This window comes from Rhea pennata, chromosome 1 (genome assembly GCF_028389875.1).
Source record: "Rhea pennata isolate bPtePen1 chromosome 1, bPtePen1.pri, whole genome shotgun sequence".
NCBI classification, from domain to species: Eukaryota; Metazoa; Chordata; class Aves; order Rheiformes; family Rheidae; genus Rhea; species Rhea pennata.
In genome coordinates, this window is record NC_084663.1 from 196883067 (window position 1) to 196892961 (window position 9895).

Below are 9895 nucleotides of genomic sequence, written 5' to 3' on the forward strand. Positions count from 1 at the left end.
ACTAACCGAATTGGGAAATGGATTGTACACAGTGATGTCAAACATATGAACATGTGCATTCATGTTACTAAATTCAGAACTAATTACTATTATGTGCCAGTTTCTTGTAGCATGGAAGGGGAGCCCTGCTTGTGCTCCTTTTCATTGTGAAAAGTGAGATGAAAGACCTATAGCAGAATGGATATGGAAGGAAATGTTTAGTTATAATACTGCATTACTTGCTAAAAAGCATTAACATATTAATGTCTTTTTCTCTTCCCAGAATGAATTGCCAGATACCCATGCAAAGTTCCATGTACTTTTCCTTTTCTTTGTGGCAGCCATGTTCTTCATCAGCATACTCTCACTCTTCAGCTACCACTGCTGGCTAGTTGGCAAAAACAGATCAACCATAGGTCAGTTACCTGCAGGATGGAACTGTTACTTGTCCAGAATATTGACAAGTTGCTGGGAATGTGAGGCCTACAGGATGTGCCATCACATTTAAGGAAAATTTTAAAATATTGTACAGTAAGGAACATTTTTGGTGGAAGTACTATGGATCAAACATACTTTGTTGCAGGGTGTATGGGAGAATAAAATGTACGTAGTGGGTTCTCTGTTGAAGCCAAGCATGTAGACTGATGATGAATGTTAAATTCTTCTGTTTGTATTTTGAGATCCTGAAACACTCTGTATTTCTGTTTTCTTTTTATATAGTATTAAGTATGTAACAATTACTAATTGCCAGTTACCCTATTATAATACCTACACTAGCTGGATGGCCCCAACCCAGATGCAGGCTCTATATAAATACATTTTGAACCAGTTCCCAAAGAGTATTCTTAAGTCTTGTACAATAAGAACGGACCTTGCAATTAGAAAGTGACTTGTAAAAATACTGCAATAAAAATGGAATCACTGATGCACATTTCCTAAATAATACAAGAGTGAGCGATGCCAGTAATTCCTATGCCTGTTCTAAAAGGCAGTATGTTGACCAAGTAAGCAAGTTAAATGCGTTAGTCAACATATCTGAAGTTCTTGCTAAAACATTTTTGAACATGTTTTGCAGTTTTTCCCCCACAATTTAAGAAGTCAAAATCTTGCAGTTTTCAATCCTGCAGTTTTCAGCAAGGCTCTTGACACTGTCTCCCATCACATCCTCCTAGATAAGCTCAGGAGGTGTGGGTTACATGAGTGGACAGTGAGGTGGATTGAGAACTGACTGAAAGGCAGAGCTCAGAGGGTTGTCATCAGTGGCATGGAGTCTAGTTGGAGGCCTGTAGCTAGTAGCGTCCCGCAGGGCTCAGTCCTGGATCCCATCCTGTTCAACGTGTTCATCACTGACCTGGATGAGGGGACAGAGTGCCTCCTCAGCAAGTTTGCTGATGATCCCAAGCTGAGAGGAGTGGCTGACACACCTGAGGGCTGTGCTGCCATTCAGAGAGACCTAGACAGGCTGGAGAGCTGGGCGGAGAGGAACCTCCTGAGGTTCAACCAGGGCAAGTGCAGAGTCCTGCACCTAGGGAACAATAACCCTAGGCACCAGTACAAGTTGGGGGCTGACCTTCTGGAGAGCAGCTCTGCAGAGAAGGACCTGGTTGTTGACAAGTTGACCATGAGCCAGCAAGGTGCCCTTGTGGCCAAGAAAGCCAATGGTCTCTGGGGCTGCATTAGGAAGAGTGTCGCCAGCAGATGGAGGGAGGTGATCCTGCCCCTCTCCTCAGCCCTGGGGAGGCCTCATCTTGAGTCCTGTGTCCAGTTCTGGGCTCCCCAGGACAAGAGAGACATGGAGCTACTGGAGAGGGTCCAGCATAGGGCTGTGAGGATGATCAGAGGGCTGGAGCATCTGCCCTCTGAGGAACGGCTGCGAGAGCTGGGCGTCTTCAGCCTGGGGAAGAGAAGACTGAGGGGGGATCTTATCAATGTGTACAAGTACCTGAAGGGAGGGTGTCAAGGGGATGGGGACAAACTCTTTTCAGTTGTCCCATGTGACAGGACAAGAGGCAATGGGCAGAAACTGAAGCACAGGAAGTTCCACCTGACTGTGAGGGGGAATTTCTTCCCTGTGAGAGTGAAAGAGCACTGGACCAGGTTGCCCAGAGAGGTTGTAGAGTCTCTTTCTCTGGAGATATTCAAGGCCCACCTGGATGCAACCCTGTCTAACATGCTGTAGGTGACCCTGCTGAGGGGGGTTGGACTAGATGATCTCCAGGGGTCCCTTCCAGCCTTACTGATTCTGTGATTCTGTGATTCAATAAAAGCTAGCTTTCCATCCCCAAGAATAAATAGGTTAATTGAAAATGAAATTATTTTCAACCTGCCAGAATTTTTGATAGAAAAGGGAATTTTCTTGATTGCTTGAAGGGAGGGTAATCTAAATCTTTTTGTTTTGACATATCCACGGCCAGGCAATATTCACAGCCCCTTTTCTAGCTTTGAAGGAACTTTAGCATGTTCCCTCCCCAAGTCTGTGTTGTTCCTGGCAACTTAAATGGGTACTTCATTTCCTTTTTTTATCATGACTGTGAAAAGACAAGGTATCTAGGAAGAGCTATGAACCTCTTCAGTTCTTGGCCAAGGGTGTATAACCACACTGTCTAGAAAAATACTATATTAATTGTTTGGGTGGTTTGCTGTAGTTGATGTTTTATCTGTGTTTCTGACATAGTAGATCTTATCTTTCTCTAATACCATGGGATGCTCTTAATTCAGCTTAAGACCTTGACAGAAGTGGAAGAAGCTATCCTGTATGGGCTTTGGTACAGTAACACCGTATGGTAAATTGCTTATTTGTGCAGGGGAGTGGCTCTTCTTCTCAAGAACATGTACAGACAAAAGAAAGAGCTAGCCACTAATGAAGTAGGGATGTAATATCTTTGGCATGCTGATGGTACTTAGCTCTGTCTCAAAACGTAAAGGGAAGATGATCGTTCCTCCTGGGTGAACTTCGTTACCTTTCATTGTTACTTTTGTCATTGACAGTGTGACTTTTTATGCTAATTACTCTGGGTAACTGTTACAATTTTTCCATAATACGCATCCAGGTGATCCCAGTTTACCAGATACTGTTTTCACAATAGAAAAGTTTGAGTCTGTTTATTCCTCTTTCTCCACCCTCATGCCTTTAGAAATGTTGCTGTTTCTTTTACAGAAACATTCCGTGCACCCACATTTCGCAATGGCCCTGATAAAAATGGCTTTTCTCTTGGATGTAGCAAAAATCTGAGGGAGGTTTTTGGAGATGAAAAGAAGTATTGGCTACTCCCTATTTTTACCAGGTATTCAATCTAAATGGCAATAAGTTGGGGAATAAATTGATTCCGTGACTCTTACCTCACTTCTCTTTCTCCCCCAAATGAAGCACAACTGAAAATCTTACTGCACACTTCAGATTGGTGTGGGAAATCTGGAGGAGAGAACTGAGCAAATTCTGTGCAGGGTTTTCATTCAAAGGCAAGGGCCTCATTGACGGGCTGTTTAAATACGAAATTTTGGAAACATTTGAGAAACATATTTTGAAGATTGTACATGTTTTGTTCGTAGTATTAATATCCGATTATAGAGAAGAAGTCAGAGACCCAAATGCTTGAACTTTACCTGCATTGAAAAGGACAACAGTCTAAAAACACCCTCTCCTGCCCCAACAGTCTTGACCTCTTTCCCTTTGCTGTGGATGAAACAGTTCTATTACTGAAGGCCTTTTGAGAAAGTGTGACTAAATAAGTAGCAGTACAAAAACATTTTCTGATACGATGGAAGCTACTACTTTTAAAAATCCTCAGCTGTACTAGTGCTAGGGCTTTTGCAGACAATCCTCATAGAAGCTTGATGAAGCAAGACTGAGCTACTGCCTACTCCCACCACTCCAAAATATTAGCAGAACAAAATAGGTGCCATGTTTCAACACTGCTTTGTGTGAAGGGGTTTGTGTACCAGCTTAAAATGCTGGTGAACCAGAAGTCTGGCAGTAAACAGCAGAGGTAACAGCATCTGAAGTTGCCTCAGCCATTTGCTCAACTAACATGACTCTTCATGTGATTAAAAAAAGTGGAAGCTATACTGGAGATGGATCAATCTACTTCCCCAAAATATTTAAGCTTAATTAGACTTGCTTTAAAAGGCTTAACTAAACTCAAGTGCTGCCTGGTCACTAGAATATTATTTATGCTACAGCTTCCAGGCATGTAAATACCAGATCATCTGACTACCTGTGCCCAGTGGTTTGGGGGAAGACTGGGGCTACGATCTGGAGAATCGCTGTGTTGTTTCTGAAACATGTAGGCTAGTGCTGTGCTCAGTAGCCCATATTGAGTGACAGAGTAAGAATTACTTGCACTCCAAAATCTAATTAGCTGATCATGAGGCTTAGTAGTAGGACTACCTTGCTCAAGTCTGGGTGGGGTTCAGTGCTGCATTCTGTAATTGATTTGGGCCTGTAGCATTTGCTTTTTGCCTGGGTACTTGTTCAGTTCATTTAAGTCAACTAGAAATGGTGATTTAAATCTTTGTTTCTGGTTTAGTTTGGGCGACGGGTGTAATTTTCCAACTCGTTTGGTGATCATGGATCCAGAGCAACTTACTGTCTCAAGCCAAAATGAACCTGCCAAAAGGTAACTAGAGCATTTAAAATGTTAGTTTTGTATTGCTTTGTATTTCATCCAGAGAAAAGTTTGTTTCAGAATTATTCTTTAAATTCTTTGTACTTCTTGTCAGGTTCAGAGTGAGTTTGTAAGCCTTCAGAGAAGGATGGAGTGAATCAATACTGATTAACTTAATGTTGTCTTGATGCAGAAGGGCTATTTCTTGTTTTTGACCTAAAGCTGAAGTTATGGCTCTAAGAAAACAGAGTAATGCAGAAAATAAAGAGCTTGCTGGCATATCTTTCTCTTCAGACTTAGAGTTGGTTGCTTTTTCCAGAGAGAAAAACAACAATGTAAAAGGTCTAGGAAACAATGAGTAGTGATCCACAAAAAGAAAAGGAAAAAGGAAGGTATTATTTATTTGCATTTAACCTCCTCCAGCCTCCTTAAAAAGGGATACTGGAACCTAATTTCCAAGAGAAGCTGATCTACTGTTGATTCTGGTGGTTTTCAGCACTGGAAATGTTTTAGCTCATTACTTTTATCCTTCCAAATTTGCATGGTTTGTATCTTCAGTGTATTTTTTTGCTTCAGATTCAAAGTATGTAAAACTTATGAGAATGTTTACACAGCCATTTTAGAAGCCTTCTGTTTAGTTTGCTGGATTTATAGCTGAAGGTCATTGTCAACAACAAGGGCACCTGGTTGAAGGACAAGACTGAGAAGTTGCTTCAACTACAGTATAACAATAACCTGTAGAACCTACACAAGTGCAGGACTCCTCAAATTGCAGAATATTCTTTTGCATTAGAAAGATGTTTAGGAGAATGCTTTTACTGATGGGGTAAGATGGCATTAGGTCCTCCTTTCCAGATAGTACTGGCTGGGCTTCTTTTATAACTACATGGCAGTAGCATTCTCAATACACTGTTTCTTGTCTAGCAGTCTCACTTAAGGGCTTAGACTGTTCATGGGCTACTATTATTAAAAAAATCTTGTTAACTTTGCTTACTTTTCAGCTCTGGATCCAGCCAGTCCTTTCCTACTCGACCACTCAGTGAATCACAGAATCGATTGCTAGCCAGTGACTGTCAGTGGGTAGAAAGTGGCTCTGAAGAGGAGAATGTTAAATCAGGTAGCCTGCACCATGACATTTCCTCTGGGTTTTTGTTGTTGTTTTGTTTTGTTTTTAATTAAGCCTAAAAACCCCTTTGGAATTGATTGAAGTCTGGTGGAGGAGAATTTCTTAAGCAGAATCAAGTCAGCACCTTTATACATTAAGGCTGACTTGCATGTCATGATCTAATCCAAACTGGGTTATTACACTAAGGTAATGGATAGATAATTCTTTCTCACTTCCTGTTTTGAGATATTTTGGATTTTTACATATTTGATTAGGAGGAGGAAAATATTTCTCTAAAATAGGCACAACACTACTGTTGTGTTTAGGCACAAATTACCTAATGTAATTTTGGTCTAAAGTCACTAAGTCACATTGTATTTACTATTTGTTTTGCAAATTTGCAAAAACAGATAATAGAGCTTCTCTCACATTTTAGGTACAAAAAAGCATATTATAGTTTCATTGGAAAGCTGATCTCAGTTTATTGCTAACCAACCATCTCAATGAGAAACAGGTAAGACCAAATAATTGATGACTTTCTATATGCATATTAGTAAACTAAAACAGACATCTTGAGGTCACAAAGTCGCAAGTCACAGAATGCAGAGAAGTACTCTGATGCTCAGTGGATGAGTAATAAAAAAGTCTTAAGTTATAAAATGGCTATCCAGGAAGACAAGAATGAGAATAAAGCTGTAGTCCAGGAGACATGGGCTGGTTTGGCCTGAGACAAGTCAGTCTAATCCAGTCATTAGACTGAAGTGGATAATGCTGTATTTGTTACCTGACCAGAGAAAAGAATGTAATCTGCTAAATAGATAATTCCGGATGAAGTCTTGATACTCTTTCAGAGAACAGCTCCTTAACTGTATTTTTCATAAACATATATTGATTTGCCATGCTCCTGTCTTATATACTAAGAAAAATGTGTGTGCATGAGGAAAGAGAGGTCAATAAGTAAATTCCATGAACAGTGTCTGCATACAGATCGCTCAGTCATGCCTGGAATTGTCAGCTATCATTTTTATGTAAGAGCTCCTATGCACATTCTACCTCCTTGGCATTTAGGAAATTCAGTGAGTGCATATATGAAAACTTCCCTTGGTATACTTCAGTGACTAAATTAGACTTCTCTTACGTTGACTTCACAAATTGTGAGCTTGTGAACCTCCATTAATTTTTACTTTCTGGAAAAGTAACAAATCTTATTTGGATAACTAGCTACCATAACTGCAGTATGCTGAGTCTCTCTCTTTTTTTTCTTTTTTTAACCTTTTTTAACTTTTTTTTTTTCATTTTTAAAGACAATATGGAAGGCCCATATAAGGAAATGCATTTTTGTGACCCCTAAGGAAAGTGCAGCAAAAACTGGGAGACAGAGGCACCTTACAAGGAATTGCCATTTTATTTGGAAAGCAAACACAGTATTTGAGGTTTGGGAGCTCAATCACTTTAGGATTGTTTATCCTAAATATTTTAAAATAAGTCTATTGCCATAGAGTAACTGTCAAAAAAAAAAGTGTGTCTCAAAGGTCTTTGCAGAGGATGGTATGATGTTTGGAATTATGTTGGTCGTACGATCAGTGTAAACTCCATCAAACCCCAAAATTGACTAGTTAGTGATACTTTTACAAAACCTACTCAACCATGAGAACCATGGCATGAATAAAAAGATGAGTTGTTCTCCTCTTTTAATACTTTATATAAATGTATAAATGGGTGTCTGAGTAAGGGATTTCTCTCAGCCATTAGCCATTTAAAAACTAATCTAATCTAAACAGGTTGCTAAGGCTTTTCCACTCTTCACAGAAAAAAAAATACCTTCTGAGACCAGTTCATCCCAACAATCTTTGACAAGAGTTACTATAGAATGGGCTTAATCCTCCTCTCCACTGACCTGGAAAGGGCATAAGTGACTGGCTTAGACTATTAACTAGTTAACTAGTAGTGATTTGAGATGGATTTCCTTTCTCTTCTCTCTCTCGTCCTGAATTCAAAACAAATTTAAGAAAGCAAGATTTTGTGTTATGTTCAGAACTTTCCCAAACTGCTGTAGGTTAAAAAGCTATATAATTAAATGAATTAAATGAATTAAATGCAGAAGCTTTTTATATGCTTTATGTAAAATAACAGTGTAACTCAGTAGCATGAAGTTTTAGCTGTTTTAAGTTTGGATGGATTTGTTCACAGTTTCTGTAGGCTTGGGTCATTAATTCCAGTCCCCCTGCAACTGCAAGCAACCATGCAAAAGACAAGAGATCCAAAACATCTGCTCCATGTACTTTTCAATATTCTTTTACGGACTGATAAATGTATTTTTCAATTTTATGCATATAACATTCAGCAGGAGCAATCAAAGTTACCGCTGATGTAAATCTGACAGTTTAATCCGAAATGAATGAGCAGTTCTTGCCAATCAGGGATCCAAGACATTTTAGCTACAAGCCAGTAGTAATGGACTGGTATTCTTAGTGCGGATAATCTTCTAAAGCATTAGAAAAGGTTTAAAAAAAAGAGAGAACTAGAAGGCTAATAATTAAACACTGAAGTTAGTTTAACTGTTGTCCTGAATCAGGAGTCTTTAAGTTACATATGTTTTGTTATCTAGGTACTTTCTTATAATGCAATATAATCTGTTTTTTCAAAGCTAATGGTGCAGTTCCACTAACTACCATATTTTGTTTCGTTAGGTTTGTGCAACACATTTTGTGCTTGAATATTACTTAATTTTGTTTGGAAGAAGCTGATCAGTAAAAAATGGAACATGAACATCTTAGGAAGATACAAGAAATTCAAGTTTCTGCGCAGTATAATGGATTCTTGTCAGCACTACTGCAGAGCAGGGAAGTAAGACAGATGCCTTAAGATTCTTATTGTGCATTTATGCACACTGAGTTACATACTGCTACCAAAGGGCCAAATCCTGAAGTGCCCTGCTTGAATGCACAAGGTCCAGAGTGGGAACTATGCATTTCTGTTACGCTGAGGTGGTAGGGGTAGATAGGTCTGCAGAGATCCCTGCCTCCCCACAGGCAAACTTCACACCTTACGCGCTGCAGAAGTCACTTCCATAGCACATCTCCTGGGTGCAGAAAGAAAAAAAAAGGAAAAAACAACATAGAGCATGGCTAGTGAGTTTGAAGTGCAACTATACGTATAGCTCAAACACCAGGTGATGAGAAAGGGGCTGGATGATGTGATCTCCCTCTTCCTATTAACCAGCCTACCCCATGATCATATCTCTGTACGTCTTTTGAGATTGAGGAGTCCTTATACTAGCCATGCTTTGGAGCACTGCAATGCCAAAAAAAGTAAAAGCTTTATACTTGGGTGTTGCTTTTTTGCTTCAGAATTGAGCCTCCTCATGATTTTAACTTGATTTATTTAACCATATCAAGAACATAAAGAAGTGAACTTCCTTTTACTTGAAAAGGCATGGATTGTTACTTTCCAGCAATTGCCTATCAGCATACAAAAAAAAATGCCAATCCAAAAGGGAATTAACAGACTATTACAGTTTCTGTTAATGTGTGCAGTGTTCTGTATGAGGCAGTAAGAAAACAGCGAAGTGCTCCTGAGAAAAATCTTATTGCAATTGTATGTTGTTAGAAAATGGAACTGGAAGAGTACTGCTTTTTATATGGGACTCCTGATGGCTTATAAATACTGTTTTATACTTTTGTTTTATCTTTTTAATAAAGGCACAAGTTTTTATCGGTTCTAAATTACCATATAAACCTATTTCAAGTACTTATGAGAAAACTAGTGTTGGATCATACGTTTGTGTTAACACACTGAAACTTTGTATGCTTTAGTCTGCCACTTTCAAGTCCATTCTGCTTGACACTGACTGAAATTGCTAAAGATGAGTGCTTTGTGCAATGGTGTACCTTGTTTACAAAAGGCAAAATATGTGTTTCCTGTGTGAGGAATAAAGTCCATCCTAAGCTCAAGACCTGCAGCAAACAACATTTTTATTTCCTACTGCTCTGTAGAGAAAACTGCTAATTTATCTTTGGGTGGTATTGGCATTTTGCACCTAGAGAAGTGAAAACTACTATATTTGCATCTGTAGTTTTTCTGATGTTTAGCAGGTACTGCTCACAAACATGAGTCCTTTTGATGCAAACTGAAGGTAGTAGCTGAGTTGGTGATCAGGATAAAAGGAACCTGCTCGGTTTATCTCTCAGACTGATTGGTACTTAAG

The 9895-nt window shown here is 39.3% G+C and overlaps 1 protein-coding gene across 1 annotated transcript in view; it reads left to right on the forward strand.

The window, feature by feature from the left end:
* ZDHHC20 (zinc finger DHHC-type palmitoyltransferase 20) overlaps window positions 1–9641 on the forward strand; it is a 52311-nt gene extending 42670 nt beyond the window's left edge. Inside the window, exons 8-13 of the mRNA XM_062567204.1 lie at window positions 263–395; window positions 3137–3263; window positions 4506–4595; window positions 5585–5700; window positions 6125–6202; window positions 8379–9641. Coding sequence (XP_062423188.1) covers window positions 263–395; window positions 3137–3263; window positions 4506–4595; window positions 5585–5700; window positions 6125–6162 — 504 coding nt within the window. The 3' untranslated portion in view covers window positions 6163–6202; window positions 8379–9641. The remainder of the gene's footprint in view (window positions 1–262; window positions 396–3136; window positions 3264–4505; window positions 4596–5584; window positions 5701–6124; window positions 6203–8378) is intronic.
* The last annotated feature ends 254 nt before the right edge of the window (window positions 9642–9895 follow it).